This window comes from Puntigrus tetrazona, chromosome 1 (assembly GCF_018831695.1).
Source record: "Puntigrus tetrazona isolate hp1 chromosome 1, ASM1883169v1, whole genome shotgun sequence".
In the NCBI taxonomy this organism is placed as follows: domain Eukaryota; kingdom Metazoa; phylum Chordata; class Actinopteri; order Cypriniformes; family Cyprinidae; genus Puntigrus; species Puntigrus tetrazona.
The window spans coordinates 1109915-1137080 of NC_056699.1; the positions used below are offsets into that span (position 1 = coordinate 1109915).

The window sequence follows — 27166 nt, forward strand, 5'->3', positions numbered from 1 at the left end:
AAACCACCTAGTGTTTTATTTTTACGATAAATCAGAATGAAACGCAATGCAAAAAAAAAAATAAAGCAAAATGCAAAAAAGCTAAATCAAAGTGCAATGCGATAAAAAGCTATTTATTGCAAAGCGATAAAATAAAAGTCCATGCGATGCGATGAAATGCAATGTAATGCATTTAAAAGATTTCAAGGACGGCTAAAAGCAAACGGCGCCAGACGTTATGAAGAAAATATATCCACGCAGAATTTACCTCGAAAAAGTACATTTCACAAAACTAAAATAATATTTTATTGTAAAACACGGCAGATTAATATTTGATTTTATTTAACCTAAAACAAATGGGTCACGTCTCGAGCACTAAACGGGAGCAGTAAAAACAAGCATTCCAGCACTGATTGAATCTCTGATCCAGACGCCGGCTGAACGCTCGTCTGATAGAGAGAGACGAGTCTGGACAGGTTACCACCATCACTAACCACACGCAGCTTGATGTTAATGAGGTTAGAGCTGATCAATAGAGCTCAGCAGACGTTTACAAAGCTTTGTTCATCATGGGAACAAGGGAGATGTTCACCGTAACATGAGCTTTCCTGCAATGGAAGGAGTTGGCTGCGAGATTGACTTTCATCTGCTGTTGAGGATTGCATTAGATGTCATACAAAGAGAAGGCGAAAGCATTATTTGTCCATAAGCACCTTCTAAAATAACATTAAAAAAAAAATCTACAATAATACATATAAAACAGCCTTTTTTTAATAAATAAATAAACATTAGAAAATAAATAAACATTAGAATAAAATACAAAATAATTCAAAAGACAATACATAATTGTCTTATAAATAAATGCAAATATATATTTATTAAATCTACATAAAATACAATAACAATTAACACTATAAAATTGGAAGAAATAAAAAATAAAAATTGGTTAATCAAAATTAAATAATAAATGGGTTTTATACAATGTACTAAATAAAAAAAATATTATAAACAGACTAAAAATATTAACCTAAACAAATCCATAAAATGAAGATTATTTTACACAATTTTACATTTTATTTATTTATTTATTTATTTATTATGTATTGTATAAAAAAAACTTCTGATAATCTTAAAATATTAGCTGTCCTTCATTAACACTTCGGTAGAGTTATGAACCGATAATCTTAAAAGCACTAGCAGATTCATTTGTCCAAGCAACATATCAGTAATTAGATTTTACCCAGATGGTCGGTTATCAAAAAGTGTACATTATCTGAAACTTTCAACTTCTTCTAACTTTTATCTGTTTGGTTATCAACCAACGCCGCTGTCAGCTACTGGTTAATAATGACTAACAAAAGCAAAAGAGACTTAATAGAGCAAGAATAATAGACGAGAAAAACTGGAGAAGTAAGTGAACGGGACAGAGAAAGACCAACAGGCTCCCATGAGGTCTTTAAGGGCCGGTCCACAAGCACAAACACCGCAATAAAGGGGCCCATTCTTTCCTGTCCCAGGCCGAAGTTACTGGTTACACACATTTAAACTGAATGAGTAATTGAGAAGCGGCTCCTGAGGGACCTTTAATCCCCCCTCGGCTGGCAGTTTCATTACCCACCCAAAACCCACTCGTTCGGGACGGGTCTTCAGAGTCTAATTTATGAACGTCTGCCGCTCTATTAGCGAAGCCTCGCTGTACCGGAGCGGCCCGTTAATTACCGAGAGAGCGATCGCGAGAACAATGCGAACACAAGACCTCTAAAGAACTGGATTTCCATTCAAACCAGAGCCATTAAACCCCACTTACACTTACACGAGGACAAACGCACCTTCATTATCTTTAATCTTCCTCGTGCTATCTTTAGTTCGCCCGTTTTAGCCGGCCATTCGCAGACATCACTAAAGGAAAAAGCTAAGAAACCGCTCTGTTTTTTGGGTAGAGCGTCTGCCGCTTTGAAGCGTTACCGGTTGGACAGGTCGAGCTTCTTCTGCGAGCGGATTGAACGAGACTTTCTCACACTCCAGCTTCTGCTGATATCTTCTCAGGAGGAGCTCCGTTTATGTTTTCTCAGAGCTCATAATCTTCCCCAAAGGAGATTGGACAAACATAAAGACGAAGGATCACGTTCCCATAACCGCGTATAGATCCGCCTCTAATCTCCTTCCAGCCACATTGAAAGTGAAACGCAACCTAGCATATAAAGAAACAATGCTATAGATTTCAATACGAGACCATCTTTTTGCATTTTTAATAAGCTATTGGGAGATTGTGTGTTTTAATGCATGTTTACGCAACAGCAACAACGTATCAAAAAACGATAAAGCCTTTGCGTTTTTGAGAAGTTTTTGTGTACGGACAACATGGGCTGAAACAGTCGACATTATTAAAGAATAGAAAATTGGCAACAAATATTTTTGGTTTTCGAATAGTCGTCCGATCGCGGTTTAAAGAGTCACGAAACCCAACGCATTTTTCAGATGCTACATGTCGTGCATTGTTTAAAACGTGATTTTTCCCAAAAAAAAGTAGCGGCCGCAAAACGTTACAAAGTGGAAACCGGAATTTTTTGGCGCTTATTTGGGACCATTTCGTTCTTTAAAAAGTCACATTCGAGGCTTGTGACGTAAAATACTGTAAGCGTTTATTCACGAGACTTGGAACATACGTGACCAAGAACTCGTCTACAGCTGCAAGCTTTAAAAAGTCCTGTAGGATCGTATTTGTCAGAGCGTACGAACATGCCGGTCACGTCACACAGTCGTTATTAAACGTACGACAGTCAAAAAAAACGGTGCGCAAAAAAATCTTGTACATCAACCATGCATTGCACTGGGATTGAAACGTTGGTTATCATGAACGGCATATAAACGCGGCGACAGAACCGAAAAATATTATCACAGCAAAGGCGACATATCGGATGAATTTCGCGAACGCCGGGATCTCTCAGCATGAACGCCGATCGTGGCTCATCTTGAAATACAACTGAAGTTCGCCGTTCGTCGTAGGAGGTGTCCTGACTCTGCCAGAACTTCATCGGAGGTAAAACCTGATCGCAACGGCCACGAATCGGTTGACGAACCAACGACTACAGATTTTAGCCTGGGATTGGAGGAATCTCAAAATATGTCCCTGACAGAAAAATCATGTCCAAAAATCGCACAGTGTGAGCCGGGCTTAATCCAATCACAGCATTCATGAATAGGAAAGTAGAACTAGTTTAACCCTTGTTGTTGCTGTTTTAGTTGTTTTATGCATTCTCCGCCTTTTCTCCACCCTGCGCCCCACACCATCCCCCAGCAAACAAAGCGGCGGTGTGAAGAAGCCCCTCTGAAACGGGGGTCCCGAGTCTTTACCGAAGGCCCTGCAGTTACACCGTTTGGCCAGTGGGGCACTGCAGCACAAGACCGATTCATTCAAAGCAACGCGATCCAATAGAAGACGACACACGTCACTTACGTACGAAAAGTAGTAAGCGTCTTTAGATAGTTTATAAACATTTTTTTAAAGATAGCCGTGTTATTTTACTGGGCTTTGAAAAAACGTCCATAATATTTTACTCCTTTTGTGGCGTCAGAAGAGAAGCCGAAAGCTTTTTCCTGTGCCGTTTAAAATTTGTATTTTGATCATATTCAAGTGGAACATTTTTATTTAGTTTTTCAGTAATTATGACATTTTTACTCCGTAAGAATACGAGTATGTGGGCCTGTGTTATCACGCCGGGCCAGTGCTACAACACACACACACACACTTTTCACAAAGTCACGTTTCGGTTGTTTACATGGAGACGATAACAGTACTGTGAACCCGTTTTAAAAGGTTTTTGTATTTGGGCCCCCAAAACGCCATTGAAGTGTAAAATAAACAGTCGAAATCCATATGTATCCATAGCTCTTTACTTCCTGCAGTGTTCTGGATGGTTGCTAGGGCATTGTTAGCCGGTTGCTAGGGCTTTGTTAGCCGGTTGCTAGGGCTTTGTTAGCCGGTTGCTAGGGCTTTGTTAGCCGGTTGCTAGGGCTTTGTTAGCCGGTTGCTAGGGCTTTGTTAGCCGGTTGCTAGGGCATTGTTAGCCGGTTGCTAGGGCAATGCCATCTGCTTGTTGCTATGCAGCTACCACAGCGTCGATATATAAGAGCGTCCTGACGCAGAGCAGCTCGTTCTATAGCCGACCGCTAACCCGTCACAGCGAACGAAAGGGAAACCCGTGCAAGCGGGCCACAAGTGGGAAAGTTTTACACAAAGTAGGAAGCATTGCGAACGCAGAAGGAAGGTCGCACACGGACAAACGAGAGAAGAAACAGGAAGTACTTCTGGAGCAAAAGCTGTCATGTCTCATTACAACCAAAGAGCGAACCCATTTCAGCAGCGAGCCGTTAGTCAACGGGTAGAACCTTCCCAAACAGCGGCTTTATTTAAACACTCTCACGCAATCATCTTTCTTTTTCCATCCTACACAAACACACGCCCATCACAGCAAACGAGGAACATAATACGGTCCCTTGCTCGGCTAGTTAACCTGCCTTTCAACTTGTTCGCCTGAAAGTTCCCAGTGTTCATTGAGGCGCAGGAAGCGAAACAGAGGCTTCAGTGTGAGACCGACTCAACATACACATCTGAACGCATGGATCAACACCGCTGGCCCCGGGGCCGATGGGAAGGGAAACTCAGGCTCTGAAGAGGACTCTCTACTGCTTGTGAACATCATAAACAAATTCCACACTGATATAGTGCCCTTCAATAAGCCTGCGTTACGTACGTTTGATTCATCACGCGTGCAAACCCAAATTGTACGAAAAACAGACAAGTTTCTCCGGTGACCCGGTCAATCAATCAATCATTTTTATTTATATAGCGCTTTTAACAACGTAGGTTGCATCAAAGCACTGTACAGTATAAAGCTGAAGAATACAATGACAGTCGAAGCGATAGAAAAAAATGCAACATAACAGAAAGTTGCAATGCAACAGAAGAAAGTAACATGAAATGAACATATGCATGAAATGAACATGCAGCACAACACCAAGGAAATTTTAAAAAAGTGTTTTGTGCACTACTTGAGCCACCATACTGAGAACAGCGTACATGCACACGCATGCAACCCTACAGATAGACCGCGAAGCATGTGCATTTTTTTATTATTTTCACGCAGACGCTACCTAGCATTGTTACCTAAGACGTACACTTTTGAACCCCATTTAATCCCAAGTTTGCTTTCATGCCCTGAAAACGTTGTGTGAAGTAACATCTACAACGCATGAAACAACGGTGTTGTTGAGATGCCTCTAGACTTTAAAGCAACAAGGACATACTTTAGTGTGCGTGTGATGATGCGAAAAGTGTGCCGTTACCATCCAGTAACTACCCACAATGCCCTGCTAACTACTACAAGGAACAGCTTAACTACCACACTGTGTTATGCAAACGGCGTGCGATTCTTTTCATTCGTTCTTGACAGTAACGATCACACGTGCAACAAAACAAATAAATACACAAATGGCTGTATTTATGCATGAGAATACGAAGCTAGAACTGTAGAAACGATGATTGCCGTTGTCGTTTTGCTAAAAAGACTTCTTTGGACAATCCATGCCAATGCGTGTGCTTACAGTGGGCCAGCAGATGTAGGTTAGTCGAGTAATCCCTGAGGTTCAGATGTTAGTAGGTTAAGCTGCGTTGACTCTGTGTGTGTGTTTTATCCTAATCAAGAATTCATGTGACAGGGAAATTCCATAATGTCCTGCACATCCACTTAAAAATACCACATCACCTGAAAAATGTATGCAATTTAGAAAAAGGTCAGCACTGGTGCTTCATCTACTTAGAGTTTAAGACCCATGCATCAATATGCTGCGTTGCATTAGTTAAAAAGCAGGCTGGGGGAGAAATACTGTGGTAATACCGTGCTATGGTTGCTATTATCAAACAATGCTGTGGCATTCAAAGATATTTTAAAGAAAACCGTTTGTAAAGCGTTGTAAACAAGGTAAATACTATGTTATTGGACAAGAGCCAATGCATTCTTGAAAGTACCATTTAAATACTTTTAGTAGAGTATCAGCGTGGTATTTTGGCTAAGTACATCGCAGTTATGCATGAAAACACTACGATAAAGCATACAGTAAATCTTTGATGTTCAGAGATGAGGAGTGGAAACATACGATATGACGCGTGGCAACGGCGGCGGCGCGAAACGTTTGATCGTGTAGCCATGGAAACCGCTACAACGTATCCAACGATCTAAAGATTAATAGTCGCTCTTTTTTTTCCGCCGCCGCCGGTCCGTCGCGATCCGATAAAACAACCGAGAATCTCACCTTCGCCGCTGGATAAGCGCTCCTTGCGTCCGGGCAGCTCCGCGACCGTGCCGTTAAACGATATTCCGCGGGAGGAACGCGCAGAGCAGCGGCCGGAGTCGCGTGAGGTCGGTTTGTTCGCGGCTATTCGCGGGAAGCGCCGCAGTCCACCGTCTTTCCAGACGCCATGACTGAACTGATCCCGAACTGATTTCATACAATAAAACACCGCCTCCAGCCTCCGACACCAAGCACTACAGCCCCCAGAATGCCGCGGTGAGAACAGCGACCCCTGGCGGCGGAGTCAAGCTCCACCTGCTCAAAACTGTACCACGTTTTTCTCGCTGTACCCTAGTATTCTTGGTAAGAGTGAATCACTTTATTACCACCCGGTAGCTAACTTAAGTGGTAGCACGTTAAACTTTTAAAAGTTTAACTTTTCAGACTAGGACATGTGATTGAAATTAAATCTTTTAGGAGTCTTGTAAAGCGCTGTGTAACAGCGCCACCACACCGTGGACGCGCTTCGTTTTAAACAAATACATTAAAACATTGCTATTGGAATTTTAAGCAATACGAGATGTTTTTAGTAAGCTAACATCAGGATCAATTTGAAATCGGTCCAAAAAATTCCAACATATACGGGTAAAACCTTTTATCAAAGTTGCCCTACAACCTAAAAGCGTTTTTATGATGCACTTCTAATGTTGACTGTGCTATAATTCCCGATAAATACGGTTTTAATCGAAACACTAGTTACCACGACTACAATCATGCACTTAATTGCTGTAATTTAATTTTTCCTTTAAAAAAAAAACAAAGCAAGGGGTTGCTTACTGTAACTATTTACGTAATTTCATAAAACTCTGGACTGCTTAATAATCCTGTATAAAACAAGAGTGGAATTAAATGCATCAAAACTGATTTTTATTGTGGCCTTTTTGTATTTTGTTTTTAGCTCAAAAGGTAATTTATGCCATTTTATGTTTGGAAGTCTTGTAGCGGTTTTGTAATTTCCTTATTTTCTCGACCAGTTGAACAATAACGCTATACTTTCAATTACACAGTTGAAGACGTAATCAGTTGCCAAATAATTAATTACTTGGAGATTAACATTAAAGTGATGTCCGTGAATGACTTTAGATCATGTCGTTTCTTTGATTAGCAAGCGCTAAGTTTTTAAACCGTGCAGTAGACGCGTTATGCTTCACCCTCTCACGGCCTCATTTTCATTCCCGCCAAATGTTAAATTTGACAAAAAGCGGACAAATCCAGTGAGATTAAGATTAAATTTACCAGCCTTTGTTAGTGTCGACTACAACTCGTTGGAAAACGGACCTTTGGGGAGGAAAAAAGTAGATAGTTTCTCATTTATGCGCTTTTAAAACTGCGTCATTTCACCGATATTGCTAGCGAACTACAAACATAAGCTCCCAGTCAACTTTATCTCTGGTTACTGTGGTAAAACCATAAAAGACCATGTAAACAGCTTCTGTAATGTTAGTTTCCGTGGCCTCCCTCAAAGCTAAAGTGGGTAAACCTGAACCAAAAGTTCAGAATCAGAACCCGAGGAACAGCAAACTGAATTAAAGTTAAAAAGCGTGCAGAATTTTACACAGAGATGCAGATCACAATGAAACGCTGACACAAAGTTCGTCATGTCTTGCAGCTTTAATACTGAAAGTGTTGTAAAATGATTAACCAGGAGAGATTGCATATCATACAAATGTTCCACAGACACGTGACAACTCCTTAGCCAACCGGCCTCAGATCTGTGCATTTCCTTCATAATATCAGAAGCCTGAACCCAGAGTCCCGGTTTTCCCAATGTGGTTTATTTCATTGCATGGATTAAGTGAGCCAATGACAGACAATGTTAGCCGTAACGGACATCGTCAGCGAAGATGGAGCAAACCGCTGGCCCCAAACATCAGCGTCGAAGAGAAAACAAAAAACCTAAAAGAAAAACCAAAGAAAAAAAAAGTCGACGACTTGACCGCTGCATCATCGCTCTACTGCATTCGAGCTCAACCAACACGAGTCCATTCGGTCCGATCCGTCAAAAGAAGAGTCGGACCGGGCCCTAAATCAGCTTCGACAGACACACGAGTTGACAAAACAACTAGAACTGATCTCTGAAGGGAGAAAAGCACAATTTCTACACCAGAAATTCTTAAAGATCTACGATGGATGACTGTTAGTTTCATTTCAAACCCCTAAACCCCCCCCCCAACGTCTGCTCAAGATGAGGGTTTCCGAAGCCGTTGGCCCTCGTTGAGGTGAAACGCTCACGATCCCCGGGCCCCGATGGTGAAGACGTCGAGAGAGATCGGGTCCAGGCGGCTCGGAGGCCCAACACAAACTCAAGTCACGTGACGGTTCTTTAGTCGAAATAGGGAAAGGGCCAAAAAACTAGATGCGGAATTCCAGGTGCAAAGTTTTTAATCCTCAATCGATGGGCTGTTTTACAGGGTTAAGGCTTCGGTCGCTCGCTCAGGCCGTGTTCAGGAGGTCCTGGATGGCCTTCTGCTGCGTCTCGTTGAGCGCCGATACGCACTGCGTCCAGAGGCCTCCGGAAACCTGCGGAGAAAAACCACGCAGCTCAGATACTTAAGACGGAAATGCGTGCGAATACTGCACTCGGGCAAAAAAATAAATAAAATAATACTCTCTCTATAATTCTATATCTACAATTTTATATCTATCTATAATTTTATATCCATCTACAATTTTATATCTAGATCCATCTCTCTCTCTATAAAATAAATTTGGAATATTTAGACATTTAAACCTAATCAGAATAACCCAACTGCACATTAATTAAATTTTAGTGGCATACATACTGCTTTTATTTTATTTACCTTGCATGCATAATTCAATTATTTCATATAAAGTGTGTATAAAATAAGAAATGGTGACTAGTCATGACTAGAGCGACATGAAATTAAAACAGAAATATTTAGACTTGCACATTAAATATTTTAATATTGACTATTTCTATTTACAAGATCAAGGATGAACTATTTTATATTTATAGGCGACGGTATAGCAAATAGAAATATCTATAAAAACAACGCTATAAATTTTGAATGCAAAATCTACATTAACATGCATAAATCAGTCCTGATCAATTTATATTTGATATGCTTTTTCATTTAGTAAATAATGAAGGCATGGCTGCCACTTTTAATATAAAGCTATAAAGCACCCGTATAATAAATACAGCCATATTCAGTGCTGTGCATCATATTTAATGTATGAGGCTTTCTTCTGGTGTTAGTCTGTACGTGATAAAGCGGTCTTTAAACTTACTTGTACTTGACGGATAACGTTGGCCAATCGTTTGCTGCAGCCGTCTTCTCCTTTAATCGATTCGTTCGCAACACCGTCAGCGATTATGATGAAAATCTTGGGAAGGTTGGTATTATCAGGTCCGAGGACGATGGGATTGTTACTGGAGGAGGAAACGAACATTGAAACCTCAAAATCTGAACCACAGACTCCCAGAGTTCCCTTCGGCTCACAGACACGCACCTTTCTATGAGGTCACAGAGATAGTTGAACGTGTGCACGGCTTCCTCTTTATCCTCGTTGAGCGGCAGCCAGGAGAGCCAGTGAGGGAGGATCTCGCTGACGTTGACGCACTCGGGCCGGTACTTCATGACTTTGGCCACGGCAGAGATGCAGTTCTCCGTGGCGTTGACGTTTTCTTTAGCTCTGGATTCTGGAGACTGGATCACGCCCACAAGCAGCGGCACGGCCTCTGGAAGAACCGGCACAAGGTCCACGAATACAGTACGATTTAGACACCGAGGATTAACACGAAGCAGAAAATACAGAAATTAAACAAAGCAGAGTATCATGGAAACTGGGAAATTTTATAGGTTTAACTATTAATTATTATTATAAATAACTATTATTATAAATAACAATAATTATTATTATTAAAAATAACAATAATTATTATTATTAAAAATAACTAATTATTATTAAAAAAACAACAACAATTATTATTATTAAAAATAACATGGACCTAAAAGAGAAGTTACAAAAAAAAAATAATAAAAATAAGTTTTAACTAGACATGCTCTTTTTCTTAACTAAAATTTAATTTAAAAACAAAAATATAAATAAAAAAAGTGTGTGTGGTGTAAAGGATTTCTAAAAAATAAATAGAGTGTCCATTTTGTGAACCAATACAAGTTTTGTGATTTAATTGTAAACTGAACCATTAATCAGAATCCAGGAAAGCATAAGTCCAAATTAATTTGTCAAATAAATAAATCAAGTGGCACCCAGAGGACGTCTCACCTGTGAAGGCAGGCCTGTAGCTGTCTCCTCCAAACTGAGCCATGACCCCGACGCCGTACGCAGCCGCCTGCCGAACCTCCGGACTCGTGTCACACAGCGCCTGCATCATGGGCCGCAGGAAGTACTCGGCGTATTTGAAGGAAGAAGGGCTGCAGTGTTCGATGACGTCATCAAATATGCACAGACCCCACTGTCTGTCCGCCCAGGGTCTGTGAGGACACTGTCAGGGACACAACAACACCATAAACACTAGTGTTTCTTGGAAGGCCCTTATAGGTTCTATAGTAGGGCAAGATGTCTTGCAATGTATTTTTTTTTTTTTTCTTACATTTAACCTTACAGGCATTAAGATTATTATGAACATGAAATGACAGCATAATGATTTTTTTTGTATCATTTTTATTAAACCCTAAAAAGGTAACACCACTGACAATATCCATGAATAATGTAGTTTAAAACAGCTGCTGCAAACTAGGGAGGAAGTCACGTGATGTCATTTCAAATTAAAACAATATAATTAAAAGGAGGTGTTGTGCCATTTCCATATTAGCTTTATTTATTAAAATAATAATAATAATAATAATAAACCATTCAATAAACAATAGATGTTTGAAATAAAATATATATAAAATAAATAAATATATATATATAAAAAATTACATAAAATGTATTTCAAACATCTATAATTTACTGAATAGTTAATTTTTATTTAATTTATTTTTTTTTTTTTAAATCTTTTAGACTGACTTTCCTTGCAGAGACCACCAATGAGCAGTACCTGTATAGTTTTTAATGCCACATCAGCATCTTAGGCTATTTTCACAGCAAAAAAAAAAAAAAAAAAAAAAAAAAAAAAAAAAAAAAAGTAATGTTTTATTAAATACACAATGTCCCCGTTAATAATAATAAAAAAAAATAAATTAATAAAAAATCTTTTAAACAGGAAAAAATTAAAACCTCAGTACATGGCTGTTTAGTGGTGCCTGGACTTACATAAAATTTTTACAAAATTAATTCCACTTTGATGCCTCAATGTGGTGTAATTGTCTAAATAGCATGGTGTCACTTCAAAATAATTTGTAACCCTATAGTGCTAAGTGTAATATTCTGTAAAGGCTAGAAACGGAACCACTTCCGTAGAAAGGCCCTTAAAGCCCAGTGTATCGGCGGATGGGAGCGCTTACGATCAGATTGACGATGAGCTGCAGCAACTGCTCAAACCAGGGCAGGACCTTCTCTCTGTAGCTGCTGAAGATGGAGTGCAGGATGTCCGACACCTTGGTCAGGATGTAGACGTCGTTGTCGTCCTGAACATACAGATCAATAGCAGCTTCATTAGCGATCCGAACCAAAGAACCGCTCGGAACAAACGTATGTTAGAGGAGCCGCGCACCTCGTCTTGTAACGTCTCCTCGACCTGCTCGTCGTAGTCCTCATCTTGACGCTTGGCTGCAGAAAACGGTTACGATTAGTAAAACTAAAATCTATGATTTCACATGAAAATGTCACCAAGACTTCTGAAATTAAGCCTTAAAGCGTGCAATTGGCTGATAATGGCTTTCCGTTAAATCATAAAGAGTTTAATCCTCTTAAAACTCAATTACAGCATATAGTAACTTTTGTTACCAGTCATTAGTCAGAGGAGATATATATATATATATATATATATATATATATATATATATATAGAGAGATATATATATATATATATATATTATCATGATTTCAAAATTATACATGCAATCTGATTAAAAAAAAAAAAAAAAAAAAAAAAACCCTGTAGGTTTTTCCAGAGGGGAAAAAAAAAAAAAAAAAATTTAAATCACGGTTCATTTAAACTTTAGAAAAATCAAATGCTGTAAAAAAATAAAATAAAGCCCCTAAAAGAATGAATCCAGAAAAGAAAAATTAATAAAATGTAAAAAAATAAATAAAAACAAAAAATGTATAAATCAACTTATTAAATCCGTTCTTTTGAACTTTAGAAAAATCAAAGAATGCTGTATATAAAAAAAAAAAAAAAAAAAAGTTTCAATATTTTGAAAAATACCCCAACATATTAGGAAGTGCATCTTTTCAACATTGCTAATCAAATGTTCCTCGAGCAGCACATCCGCATAAAACCAATGATTTGTGAAGGAATTCCTGTGCGACTCACCTTGTCTGACCTCCTGGTTTTTAAAGTGCTCCTCTAGTTTGCCTTTCAAAATGCCGCCCAGCTCCTCGAAGTGCTCGTTGTTCAGGCACCCGTCTCCCATCAGCTCGATGCACTACCGAGTGAAGACGTCAGCTTATTAAAACGCACAAGCGGCACGCAACTCCAACGAGGACGTGAATTACCTTGGCGAACGAGTGCATGATCTCTGACAGCACGTCCGAGTCGGGCTCGGTGCCGATGGACTTGATGAGAGCGTCACACATGAAGTGCCACATCTGCGTGAGGTACTCTGGGCCTCGGACGCGAGCGCACTCCAGCAGGAGAGGCATGGACTCGGCCGCAGCCACACGCACACGTATAACACACGTCAAGGACGCCAACATGTTTTGGGCTGAAAAAGGCGTACGGTAGCTGACTTTAGTTAACATGAACTAGTGATTCAGCGTTTATTAAAATCGCAGTTAATGTTAACTAATGAACCTTATATTGTTACTAATTAATACATTCTTGAGTTGTGCTACTTTCAGTAAAAGTGTAGTTATGTTTAATTCAGCATCGTTACAACTGAATTGAGTCTTGCAAAATTACTTTAAATGTAAAAAAAAAAATAATAATAAAAATATATATATATATATATATATATATATATATATATATATATATATATATATATATATATATATATATATATATATATATATATATATATATATATATATATATATATATATATATATAAATGTATCATTTTGTCAAGTGCTTTTACAATTTTTGGGTTTGGCCCAGAATTTCTTATAGGTTAGCATGCAAAAAATAAATAAAACTGAATTTAAAACCTATAAACACTTCCTTTTTTTATTTCTGAAAGTGAATCAGTAAATCAGGTTGTTAATGGATCAATTTTCTGAAAAAAAAAAAAAAAAAAAAAAAAAAACCTTTGGAAATGAAAGCGGCTTGTACTACATGAATTATACAAGAAAATTAACTACAAAAAGAATACAAAAAATTAAGTAAAATAAAATTATGGCAATAAAATTCCCAATTTGTTTAGTTGGCTCTTTCTATATTTTCCATCTTCATGAATGTTTTTTTTTTCCTCTCCTGATTTTAGGCATAACCCTGTCTGGCTATCTAGCGAACATTTTGGACCTTTACACAGCAAGATATAAAAACATAAGCCAGTATAATCTAAATGAAGGATATCATCATGGAAGTAGAACTTGAGCAGAGGAACCATCAGCTTGACGACTTGCTCCGTGTACTCGACGAAACCCTCCTTCAGCTCTTTGGCGTAGCACACCTGAGGAAAAACACAGACAAAGGTAAATGATCACCCAGGAAACTCAACGGAGCAACAGTGAGCCGTCCGAGATTCGGTTACTCATTGACATGTTAACAGCAGATGAATCGAGAGCATTTTCTACCCACAGATCTGGATTCATTTTCATGCATCTTTTCATTAAAATGTACACATTCCATGTAATGCATAAAAATCAAAATGTAGCGTTTTTCCAGAAACCTGCCCAAAACACCAAACGTTTATTCTGGAGTTAGACGGAGGGTCTTCTCACCAGCATCTGGCACGCAGTTGCTTTCTCCTCCAGGCCTGCCGTCTTTATGCCAAAACTCTGCTGGTCTCCGAGATTCACAAACTCCCAACCGTCATCTTCAGACATGTTCTCCATGTCCTGAGCTGCACGGGTCACACCGAAAAAGTGTTAAAACCCCTTTTTTTTTATATATAAAACAGTAAAACGTGCTACAGTAAAAAGGAACGCTCCACTTAGTCGTTGTTGAATGCGACGCTACTGGTCTAATCGGATCCAATGATTTATGCTAAGCTATGCTAAATATGCTAATCGCCGGACCCCAAATCGACTGAATGCGTTCAAAAACGGTGAAACTAATCTTATTAACTCTGGGGGAGATGAAGAACGAAGCCATTTGCAAAAAAGGGGAGCGTTCCTTTAATAAAGTAACTTCAAAACATAGCAATATGGATTTACTTAAATTACTACAACTACTTTATCACCCATTACTAACAACACTGTTGGAATGCAAGTCAGTACTTAAGTTTATTTTAAAAAGCAATTCAATTTTTTTTAATTAAATCCACTCCAATTAAATTAAACCGTAGTTGGGTAATTTTTCGCAAATAAAATTTTTTGTAGCATTAAAATAGTAAAAAATATTACTATACTAAAATACTATTTAAGTAACGACTTATCATAAAGGACTAATATTTTAAGTATAAAAATTCTGTATTTTAAAACAGCACGGTTTGTAACATTAATAAAGTACATTCATAGTCATTATGAGGTTATAAAAGAAAAACTGATTTTAAAATGTACAACTACTATAGGTTGTCTTATATTACCACAGTAGTAGTAAACAAAACACTACTTATGAAGGCCACACTCTTACTATCAAGCAGAGCCACTTCAGGTTTGATGGAGGCCGTCTTCATCAGCGGGCCCATCACCACAGGAAGGTACTGCTGGAACTCCTTCCCCAGGATCTTACACATCCGAGCCCAGGCCGAGATCATGTAGGAGATCTACAGGAACAAGACGGCAGCTCAAACACACCGGAAGAGAAAAACCCAGCGTCGGAATCAGGCTGCAACGTGCACCGACCTGTGGGTCGTCATCCTCCAGATCATTGAAATCGGTCTGTGTCTTCAGAAGGAGCTGCATCACAGCTGAAGCGTCCGGCATAAACTACAAGAGAAATAATATTCTTCAGGTGGGGGTTTTTTGTAGCTGGTTTAGGAGAAGTTATTTAAATAGAATTGCATTTAATTTATTCAAATTTTAAATTAGCGTAAATAAAAAGGGGCCAGGTTTAAAATGAAAAAAAATTATGCATTAAAGATTAAAAAAATTGAGGTATAAATTAGATAAATGATTTATAATTTATTTTACTTTATATATTTTTATTTTATATTTAATAAATTAGATAAAAACAAAAAATTAATTCGGTTTATTCAATTCATTAAAATATGTAAATAATGAAAGAATGAACTTAATTGCAATTCTTCCATAAAAAAATAAATAAAAAAAATAAATAAAGTATTATTGACTGACAAGTAAATGTCACATTTATATAAATGATTTGAAATTAAAGTAAAAAAAATATTGAAAGCGATCAAAGTTATAACTTTAAATGGAAAATTAAAATCTAGAAAAAAAAAAAAAAAAAAAAAAAAAAAAAAATACATTTAAATACAATTATGTAACTTTTGAAAATGTTAATGAAATTTTTTTTTTTATGTTTTTCCAGGATCCATCTCCCCGGAACGCACCTTTTCTTTGCCCACAGCCAGGCCGATGAGGCTGATGCACTCGATGGTCTTTCCTCGGAGCAGGCGAAGCTCCTTCTGAACGGCGTTCTCCACGATATGTTTGAGCGAGGGCATGAACAGATCGTAGTAGGGCACAAACTTCTCCTCCGCTGTATCAGCCACAGAGGCGATGGAGGTCACGACCTGCTCCAGAACCAGTTTGGTCCCTTTCTGGATCAGCTGAAAGAGTCAAAGCCCACGTTAAAGCGGCGCCGTGAACCGGACAGCGTCAAGCACCGCAAGCACGACAAGTCACTCTCACACCACTCCACAGCATCCGAGTTCAGGGTCGGCCGGCTTCGATTCGGCGAACTGAATTGAAGCCGAACAGACCCTAACCCAGATCAAACTACATCTCACCGCGTTAGCTTTGTGCACCTAACGGAAGAGAAACAGCATTTTCAAGTCACTGATTTTGAGCGATGCAAACACGCTTGAATTAAACGAGAGCGGCAGGGAGGGACCGACCTCCTGGAGCTTGGCCACCATGATGACGTGCAGGTGCTGGACGAGGCTGTCTAGATAGGGGACGAGCAGGGTTTTGGGACAGTCCTCGGTGAAGTTGATGAGCGCGGCGGCAGCGTGGGCCTGGACGCGAGGGTTCGACTGATCCTCCATGGTCTGCAGGAGCGCCGAGATCACCTACAAACAGCACAGGAAACTCATCCATTAAAAAGGGTTTCATACTAAAAATCATTATTATAAAATTGATTTAAAAAGTAAATTTTAAACAACTAGTTTTCATAATTTATATTATATACAATTTCATAATTTATATATATATATATATTTATATATATATATATATATATATATATATATATATATATATATATATATATATATATATATATATATATATATATATATATATATATATATATATATATATATATAAAAATAATATATATATAATTTCATATAAAATATTTATATTTTACTATAGCAATTGCTACATTATAATAGTTTAAAAATAATATCACTCAGTACTACAATAAGAGATTTATTTAATCTCGTTTACAGTAGCTGTAATTGTTATTTCTAGATTTTATAGCCACTAACAAATGGTCACCACTGTTTATTTGTAACATTTAAATTAGATGCAACTATTGATTGCTGCTTGTAAAAATTTACATAAAATATCACTATTTTTAACAGTAGTTGCAATAAATCTAAACTAACACTAAAACTAACTAAAGGTTTTTCCTTTAATCACTACATATAGTAATATTGATTTAAATTTAGTTTTAGTACAATTTGCATTAATAAAAAAAAAAAATCTCAGTTAATTGTCTAAATTTTAAGTTGTATTTGAAATTAAATCAATATTTTACTATGTTAATAACTGTAGTAATCGTTATAGTATTAAAAATAATCAGTTGCTCGTTTGCTGTAGCTGTAATTGATCAATAATTCTGGATTTTAGGACTACTAATAAATCAGAGACGCTACCATTACATTCAAAAGCACTGAAACGAGTTTAGCAAACGGTTTTTGCTATTAAAAAAAAAAAAAAATCTACTGCTATTTCTCTTTTTAAAGCCACCCACTATTATTTTGAGGAGAAAAATAAATAATAGAAACCAATAGCTAGCGATACCTTGTCGTGGAACTTCTTCTGGAAGGTGGGGGCGAAGTCTGTGGCCATCTGTCCGATAGCGTTACAGGCAGCGTAACGAACTCTGGGGTGCTGTTTGGAACGAGGCTGGGTTTAGCGTCTGTACTCGTTAAAACACACACCAGAAATCAAGTGCTGAGATTTTCCTTACAGGATCCTGACAGAAGAGCAAAACGAAGCTGACGATCTCGCTCAGAATGGCCTCCATCTGCTGGTGGCAGCCCTCGCCGATCGCAGAGAGCGCCATCAGACCGGCGTGCCTGTACTTCCAGTCGGCTGAGGGGACAGAGCGCATTACCAACAACATCCCGTCTCTACACGCGCGCTCACAATGACCGAGCGCTCTACTCACGGTTCTGCAGCATCTGCATGATGTGCTGCTTGATCATGGGAAGGACGATCTTTCCTCCGAGGCCACACGCGATCCTGTCCAGAGCACTTTCACCCGCGACGGCATTACTGAACACCAGAAGAGAGCGAAACAAACCTCTAGAGTCAGGAGCAGTGACGCTCTATTGACGGGTGTTTCAAAGCAATGACGGCTGAATGAAAGCACACTTTAATCCAATAAAATTTAAAAAAAAATTTTTTTAACATGTCTACATATATGGGATCAAACACTTCAAAGTTAAAAAAAATACGCATGAAAGCTTCCATTATAGATTCCATTGAACATCTTATCCTTCCATCCCCTTTCACTTAACTATTTTTAGTTAATTTGAATAGTTTCATTGTATTTTTGGCAGTTTTGAGTGGTTTTAAAATGCCTATAGTATTTTACTACAGGTTAAGCTAAATTTGACATTTTTAAAAACTATAAAAATTTTTTACACATTTTATTAGTTTGTAATGTTATTAATTGAATTGTATTTATTTTATATTACCTTTTAATTTACGCGTAAAAATGTAAATTTCTCAGCTTTGTAGAGACTAAGTCTTTAAGTCTTTAAAAAAAAAAAAAAAAAAAAAAAAAAAAAAAGTTTTTTTTTTTTTTTTTAAATATTTTTAAAAATATAATTTTGCATTAAACGTACCTCGATTGCAAGTTTATGTATTTGCATTATAAAACAAGAAACGCAGAGGAAGATTTATTTTCTGTAGTGCATGCTAAATTTATTAAAATGGCTATGAATTTAAGACTTTTCAAAGCATCAAAATCCAAGATCAAATCCCAGCGAGCCGTCTCAACTACTTTAGCAACTGGAAAATTATTAATGTACCACTTACACAATGACCTGATTGGTCAACTGATGACCTGATTGGTTAAATACACAATCGCGCTCGTCTCTAAATGTTAATCTCACCTGTCAAAATCATCATCTTCTAGTTCATCAGCCATGGCCCACTCCTCGTCCTCCTCCAGATCCACCATCATACTCAACATCTGAGGTACTGAACACATTTAAGTGCAAACATTATTAAGCGTCACAGCAGAACACCTGCTATTTGGCAAGTAATTAAGAGCATTGCCATCAGCTTCATTTTTCTGAACTGCACTCGTTTTTCACTTGACTAAACACTAATGCTAAACGCACGTCGAGTCGTAAGGTATGGTGCCCTTTTTGTAGCTTTAAGCTTGACGGGTTTCTCTAATTAGTATAGTGCCACCCCTCTCTTACCGCTCTGAGCAACGATGTTGGTGTGTTTCCTCAGCATGGCGGCAGCGGTTTCAGACAGCGTGACGATGACTTCCAGCGCCAGCTGCCTCTGCATGTTTGTGAGGTTGGTGTCTCCGCACAACTGCAGCAAAACGAGGAACACGCACTTTAATCAGATCGTTATTCCGCACGCATCCGTTGAAACGTCACATGCTTTAAATCGAGCGCTTGCGCGTCTCCCTCTAAAGGGGTTTTAGGCACGACACGCTCGCACGCCTCCGAGACGTCGTGTTTCTGCAACCGGGCTGTGGAAGCCGCACGGGAGCAGCGACCTCCAAGCATTGAAATCGCAGAGATCGATGTGTGCCCGTTTAATAAAACCCACGGATCAGCACAGAAGAGCTGTCTCGAGGAAACCACCAGGCACGACCCGAGAGACGCATGCACACTGTTTGGGATTAGTACGACTTTTAAAGGTCGACTTATCGTCTCTTATCAAAAGGACAGCAAAATCTGTAAACTTGTGACTGAAAAATAACCATTTCCTATGCAAACAGATTAGTGAACTTTCAGCATCATTACTCCAGTCTTCAGTGTCACATGATCCTTCTGAAATCATTATGATACTGATTTACTGCTTTAGAAACAATATCAGCATTCATAAAATAATTAATATTAATAATATATATATATATATATATATATATATATATATATATTTCAGAAACAGTTTTTATAGGATTCTTTAAATAAGTTAATACTTCATTACATGTAAAAGTGAAATAGATATCTTAATTTGATGTCCTCGCTGAATTAAAAAGCGATAAAAATGGCTCAAACGGTATTAGTGCACATTGTCACAATAAAACAGCATACTAGAATTAAATTTCTGAAAGATCGTGTGACGAATGCTGAAATGTAATGATGCTGAAGTCAGATGTGATCACAGGAAAGGTTATTCAAATTGTAATAGTTTCACATTTTAGTTTCTTTCCTGTATTTTTTGATAAAATGAATGCAGCCTCATTACTTTTTTTATTATTAATAAAAATCTTACTGTTCCCAAACTTTAGAAAGGCAGTGTACAGTAGACAACATGTGAAGTGGATCAAGTTAAAGAATTTGTTTAGAGGTTTTAGGACAACTTTGATGAAAGGTTTTGATCCACTTTGAATGTTCACTACTGTATACACACACACCAAAGTAAACTTTTCCTCACTAGTCAAGATAAAAGCAGTGTCCATGTTGGCTCACCTTCAGGCTCAGCTGGAGTGTGGCTTCTAGGTTTGGTCTCAGGTATTTGGGGGCCGTGTCTGCAATTTCCACCAATGACTTCAGCACAGAGTCGTCGCCACGGTAACAGGACTCATTCACCGCCTGATTGGACAGAAAGATTCTTGCAGCGCACCATTTCTTTTTGGGCAGCACTCAACATTAAGGCAGTAGCCCAGGTTTTTACTTTCCCTTCCCCTCAAAAAAAATTAAAAAGTGTCTGAACATTCAGTAATGAGTTACTAATTTGCAAATTAACAAATTTTACAGTTTACACCATTCATTGGCAAATTTACTTATTAATGAATGTTCAGACACGCATAGAATAGAACTAAAACACAAATTAACACTGGTTTAAGTTTTAAAGCTGGTAGGTCTAACAATAGCATTAAAGTACAGTAAAAAAAAAAACACTGCTTCATCTGGACCAGGTACACAAGGCTGCTATCACTTTAAGACCTAATGCACAGGTTCAATAATGATTCTCATCTGATTTTTTCCCCCTAAAATGTGAGGATACTCGCCAAAAATGGCACTCGGACAATTTAGATTGTGCAAGACGCGAAACAAGACTTAACCCATCATTCACCTAAAAGGTTCAAAGTTGCTTCAATGTTTAAAACGCGTGTAAGTTACACATTGACGAATCATCTTTTTTCACGGCAGTATTGGTTTTAACTATCTTCAGTTTACCTTAAAAGCATGAATGCATCAACTAAACTCAAACTCAGAGCAGTGTAACTATACAAGAGTTAATATGCATGCTCTGCAGTGTGCACTTAATGTGCTTTTGAACTAACTAGTAGCCCCTTTGAGTCAAAGTCAAGACATCAAAAGTTACTGAAAGCCCACAGCGAGGAGCTCTTCACCTGTAGGATGCCGGGAAGAAGGTCTGAAAAGTGTTTCAGCAAGGCTGTGTTGCTCTCGTTGGACAGGACGAAGGAGGCTGCTGCACGCGCAGCCAGGGTTCGAATCTGAAAATGAAGAGAGTTTAAAATTAGTCACTCTGGGAGGTTTATTCTGGTGCAGTGTCGCTAAACCAACAAAGTGCACGGAAAAGAAAAAAAAAGGTACTTAAACAAAACCAGCACGACTTGTTGAGAGGAATCAAAAGAATAAAAAAAGCTTTAGAAAACCAGTTCTCAGTGCATCACGAATCATAACAAAGGCTTTCGTCAGGGTTGAAAGCGTACAGATTAAGAAACACTTAAATGCAGAGAGAAAGTTCAAACTTGCAAACAACCATCAACATTTCAGATGATTTGTAAAGGTGAGATTATTTAGGCTCCTCACAATGGTTTATAGCGATTTTTTTTTAATGATTTTACTAACCTTTAATAAACATTTCTGCACTTTAAGTACTTAAAAACAAACAAAAAAAAAACACCTAAAGCACTTTAAATCCAATATACTCCATTAAAGCGATGAAACTAGCTTTTTTTTGTACCAAAAAGAAAAAACATCCGTGTGAGAATGTAAGTGTACATTCTTAAAGCATACAACAAATGTCAGTTAAATTTTTTTAGTAAAGTCATTTATTGCGTCACAATCGAGACACAGACCTGCGGGTTTTCCTGGTCCTGCATGCACTGGACCAACATGCGCTTGATCACTTCCAGGTAATGCTGCTGCTGATTGCCAAAAATCCCAGGGAAGTTCCTGTATAGAAGGAAAAAGAAAAAGTTCGGAAAGCGAGTTTCACGCCGTTAACCGAATCTGAAGTAAACAAGCGGCTCAGACGTCACGCACCAGAAGATGTGCAGCGCTGCTTCCCGGAGGCCGACGTCTTGAGAGTTCACCGAATCGAACAGGAACTTCAGGATTTCTGGCCACTGATTGTTGCCATCATCATCTTGAGATATATATAAAAAAATAAAAAGCGCCATTTGTGACCATGGACCACAAAATCTGCCATAAAGGTGTGTGTGAAATCAATGATTTCTAGCATAAAAGAAAAATAAATTGAGCAAAACAACGCATTATGGGCTATTGCTACAAATAAACCCATGCCGCTCTTCTTAAGACTTAAGGTTTGTGCTCCAGGGTTTGGTTTGGATGAACTGAAGTCGACTAGTTCGCTCACCGATGAGATTGCGAGAGAGCTCGGCGGCGATGTCGCAGACCTTCTTGCGGATGTTGGAGGAGCCTTCGGACTGGATTCCAGCGAGCAGCTCTGTCTTGATGGCCGTCTGCACGTCGATGGTCAGGTTGGGATAGACCTCCTCGAAAGACGAGGACAGCAGGCGCCGCAGCAGCACGGCCGCCATCTGCTTAACCTGTGGAGACGCATGTGAGAGCTGCAGAGACGTGCCAGGCTGAAAAAGCCACATGCTCGCGTGTGGGACTTAGAGGTCGAGAAAAACTAAGAGACGAAGCATTAAGAGGAAGTTTACAACTGCAGAGCTGATTTCTGCTTCCTGTCCAGGTGGAGAGGTCTCTAGAGAGCATCTTGGGAGATAATCTCACGCAAAAAAACAAACAAAATGCATCATAGGATGTGCTTCGTAAAGCATTAGCATTAAGAGAACGCCGAACTAGGATCTGAACCGTTTTACCAAGTGAACTAGTAATCGTCAGATTTAGAGAGCTGGAAAACAAGGATGCACAAGAACGTTTATAGGTTGACTGTCGCACTCTAGTTTCATCCCTTCTATAAATATCAGAGGTCAGGAGACTGAAAAGAGACAAAAGGGGAAAGGTAAGACTTATGCATTGAGAGGACAACTACATGTAGTGGCATGTTTTGAGCAACAGCCCTGCGCTCTTAGCATTTGGGTGGTTAAAATGGTTAAAGATGCTCAACAGGGGTCTATTTTAACTAAACATTGCTTTTACTACATAGTTGCACTTCGTAGTACACAATGGTTGGACTTTCTGGGGCCGCAACGTGTGATTAACAGTATTACAGGCTTAAAAGACAGCATATAAAATAAAAAAATAATAATAATAAAAAATAAGTCAATTGATTTTAAACTTTGAATGTGAATTAACCTGAAACAATTAAAAAAAAACACTTTCAATTTTTAACTTCAATTTAAAACAACTAAATATTAAAATAACAGTGGCAATTAATCCAAAAAAAGCCTGCACCATGAAGCCGGTTTAGTTGGCTAGCCAGGTAAGTTTGAGTTTAGTTTGTGGCAACTTTGATTTTTAGGTACCATGAAAGGACTGTTCATCGTCATAGTAACTTACACTCCACAGCTAACCTGCTCCGGTGCTAGTTCTCAAACTGAAATTTGACCAATCAGCTTTAAGCAAAGCGACACCGGACGCAATAAATGCCTTTGCCCAGCTTCTCCTACTCCAAATTTAAAGAACACTTCATAGTAAAACAATTTTAATCTTTTTTTTTTTTTAAAGAGACGTCACAAGCTCCATTAATGATGGTTGATGATCTGGTTTGGTCAACTCAAAACTAATTATTTTACCCCAAGTTTGTTCAGCCACCATAATGGTACAGGCCTAACTTCGGTACAACTTGAACAACATTGACGTTAAAATACAGCGTGTGAGATATACACAAACATTCAACTACAATAAGTACAGTAATATTTTTAGCTGCCCCAGTTGACGCTTTCCTCTGAAACAGTGAATATTTCATTAAATCTTAACCTTTAAATGATTTAAACAGTTAAACATGCAGCCCTACCAAAACTTAACTACAACTTGTGAAAATGACCACCAGACTGGGTTTAAAAGAGGTTTAGGTGTGCCGTGAAAGCCCGCTCGCTCTTGTAAGATCAAAGCCTCTACTCTATCAAGCTTTGGACCATCGCGAAGTTCATCGTGAGCAAATCGTTTTTTCCAGGAATCGAATTCAACAAGTGTAAACGAGATCCGGTCCGAAGAACACCAGTCTCCATTTAACCTTTACTTCATTACTAACATCATCTCAGAGACAACAGCGTCTGACCCTGAGAGAGAAGGTATGAAGCGTAATGGACGGCGTAAACAAAGCACTTTCGTTTAAAGACAGGGCATTGTGTAAATGGATGCCTGGAATAAATATTACAGCTCTGATGAATAAACAGATTCTACCGTACCTCCTCGGCAGCGGACGCATCACGGATAGCCTGCAGTAAAAACGTGATCTTCGTCTGACCGGGGATGGTGTCGTACGTTTCCTACAAGAACAAACAGAGTAGTTAACGAGCGCCACAACAGTTCATACATACAGACGGTCGAGAGACATTGAAGAATCAACGTGTTGTTGAAAACCTGTACGAGTTTCTTTCCTCAAACATTTTGAAGAACGTTGGTAACCAAAGAGCTGCCAGTGGCCATTGACTTCACTGATTTTCAAGTCAATGGTTTTTGGTTACCAACATTCTTCAAAACAGAAAACAGGTGCGGAATAACATGAGAATTGTATTTGTGTAAACGCTGCATTAATTACATGCTTAGAAATCTCCAACGAACCGCAATTATTCTTCATTCAAAAAATAGAGGCTTTTACTAATAACTAGGTACTTTTGAGATGCGTGTCTTTAAGCATGAACTAACCAAACGACATCTTTGCATCAAGCAAGTGCATCTTGATTTGAGGATGCTTAGGTGTTCGTATTGGAAAGCAAAAACACTGAGGAAGGCGTTGATTTTTTTTTTGCAATGCATCCATAACTACAGACTTTTTAAATGCCTTATCTGTGGAACCGGGACATGCAAAACCCTGAAAGACACCTAAACCTCGAATGTTTCTTGCACAGAAAAGATTACAGCTTTAAAAGCAAAATAAGTTCATTCTGTTCATCCAGGAGGAGGAAAGAGACCTACTAAGCCTCTTAAGATGTTCATTTTGCATGAGTCAAACAGATTCTTGGAGTCGGTTTACAAGTGACAAATAGACGCGGTTATGCGCAGAATGTCTGGAATGAGCGGTGCAATGGGAATGTGTCACCAAAACAAGCCAAACGCACACCTCAAAGCTTTCGGAAACCCAATAGCAGTAATTTCGCAGGACTGTCAGACACGAGAGTGACCTCACACCTGATTTCTGGGGGCCGTTTGGCCCCGGTCACGCCGTGAGCCAGTTTCCGCTGAGCATTAGCGTGCCGCTGGTCAAGCATTGTCTGTGCTAAAGGAAAGTGCTGACCGATGGCAGAGATGAGTGATAAGACCCAATGACCCGTCCTGATCCACATGAGCTCAGGTTTGAACTCCCCACAGATAAAGAAGCGCCTAACAAAAGGCTAGCCTGAACACGTGCCAATGGGAAGCCCAGTTTTGGGGGGAAAGAATTCGAATTTGCCGCGAATTTGGACGCCGGTGACCTTCCACGCAAAAGTGGGTTCGTGAGCTCGTATTTAACAGCGAGACGCGCAAAAAAGGTCCGAGCCCCTGACCCGAATCCGAAGCGTTTCCATGACATGACAGTATGAACGGGCATCTTTTGTGATAAGATCATCTCCCGGCGTGAAGATGGGTGTAAAGTTACCGTTTAATGAGCGACATACAAGACTCGCCACAATAGCGACGATAAAGTGTTTTTAAATATTCATCGTTCTTCCAAGAAACGCAGATTGCTCGTCGTGTTGCTTGTCGAGGGGAGATAAAGATCAGGTAAACGCATGCGGAGCAGACTGCGATTTTGTTTGTGTGGTCAAAGTGACGAAGGCTGACTGACAGTTCTCGGGAAATAAGACGCGAACGTGACTCGTTTAAAACGTACACACGACTGAAACGACGATTTAACGAGCCGTTCTGAGCGACAGCAGCGCGCGGTTCGCAGCGTCACGGGGACAGCTGGTCGAATAATGACGCAAAAAAGCGAAATACGACGTTAAAAGGCGAATTTGGATTCATAGGGGTTTAACGAGACGGGACACAAAAACGCAATACGCATCACGCTTGTAACGCTGGTTAGGCCACGTTGATACGCAACGCACGACAGTGATGTCCGATTCTCAAACGAATCGCTCGTTGAAGTCGATTCCTTTAAATGATTCGATTTCGAAATCTCATGTTTTTCGTATGTAATACCTGTATGACAGATGTAGTACGATTAATATGAGTGTGCGCCAAACCGAATTTAGTCTTTGTAAATCTGATAGTATGCGGAGCGAAAAACGATTTATTTTTAACTTCCTAGTCACAATATCAAGTTAATATTTCAAATGTAAAAAATGTACAACAAAACACGTTGCCATAAAATATTTTAAATCGCAACATAAGTAAATGGGCAAAATAACGTTACATACGTCGCAAAAGTAAAGAGCCACGCGACGGAATTTATTTATGGAGTTGGTTCGCTGAAGCGAATCGACTCTCTGAAGTGATTCGGAGCCGCATAGCAGCAGCGCGCGCTTCACACATGTGCTGGGCCAGAGCGAGGCTGAGCGGCCCGCGCTAAACCCGCGAACCGAGATAACGTTAGATTCCCCGACACACATCCGCACAAAGCGGTCCCGACCCGACTCCCATACCTCGGATTGCTTCCTGACGGTGTTGTCAGGGCTCATCAGGTTGCTCAGTAAGAGGTAGAACTGCTGCTGCTCCGCCATCGCTGCTGGATTCAGAAAGAGAGACGAGCGAATGAAAGCCGGCAGGGGAAGCGACCTCTGACACCGGACGGTATGAACGGAGGGACGTGATTG

General features: G+C 39.1%; 2 protein-coding genes and 1 non-coding gene across 4 annotated transcripts in view; all 3 read right to left on the bottom strand.

Moving 5' to 3' along the window:
- Positions 1 to 6521, bottom strand: part of farp1 (FERM, RhoGEF (ARHGEF) and pleckstrin domain protein 1 (chondrocyte-derived)) — a 65690-nt gene extending 59169 nt beyond the window's left edge. Inside the window, exon 1 of one of the 2 annotated variants that reach the window (XM_043235714.1) lies at positions 6292 to 6521. The gene's annotated coding sequence lies outside the window, so the exon portion shown is untranslated. The remainder of the gene's footprint in view (positions 1 to 6291) is intronic. The other variant, XM_043235704.1, reaches the window with a different exon arrangement.
- A 1405-nt stretch (positions 6522 to 7926) lies between these two features.
- kpnb3 (karyopherin (importin) beta 3) lies at positions 7927 to 27151 on the bottom strand. The gene is made up of 26 exons (XM_043239696.1): positions 26996 to 27151; positions 24617 to 24697; positions 22654 to 22846; positions 22320 to 22422; positions 22133 to 22229; positions 21440 to 21544; positions 20553 to 20675; positions 19320 to 19440; positions 19005 to 19092; positions 18053 to 18159; positions 17852 to 17976; positions 17683 to 17772; positions 16551 to 16724; positions 16044 to 16262; positions 15376 to 15459; positions 15164 to 15296; positions 14311 to 14432; positions 13943 to 14039; positions 12922 to 13094; positions 12740 to 12851; positions 11975 to 12030; positions 11766 to 11888; positions 10582 to 10801; positions 9805 to 10033; positions 9583 to 9724; positions 7927 to 8850 (listed from the first exon to the last, which is right to left on the bottom strand). Exons 1-26 carry the CDS (start codon positions 27071 to 27073, stop codon positions 8764 to 8766), a joined length of 3282 nt encoding a protein of 1093 aa, XP_043095631.1. The 5' UTR covers positions 27074 to 27151; the 3' UTR covers positions 7927 to 8763.
- Positions 19585 to 19723, bottom strand: LOC122353706. Its single transcript, XR_006252053.1, has one exon. It is a non-coding gene; the product is annotated as a small nucleolar RNA SNORA84 (small nucleolar RNA).
- Positions 27152 to 27166: the final 15 nt, after the last annotated feature.

Coding starts and splice junctions, on each gene's coding strand:
- kpnb3 (XM_043239696.1), bottom strand. CDS start 27,073: ATGGCGGAGCAGCAGCAGTTCTACCTCTTACTGAGCAACCTGATGAGC. Junction 20,676..21,439: donor TTCTTCCCGGCATCCTACAG/GTGAAGAGCTCC, acceptor CTGTCCAATCAG/GCGGTGAATGAGTCCTGTTA. Junction 10,034..10,581: donor CTACAGGCCTGCCTTCACAG/GTGAGACGTCCT, acceptor CGGTTCTTCCAG/AGGCCGTGCCGCTGCTTGTG.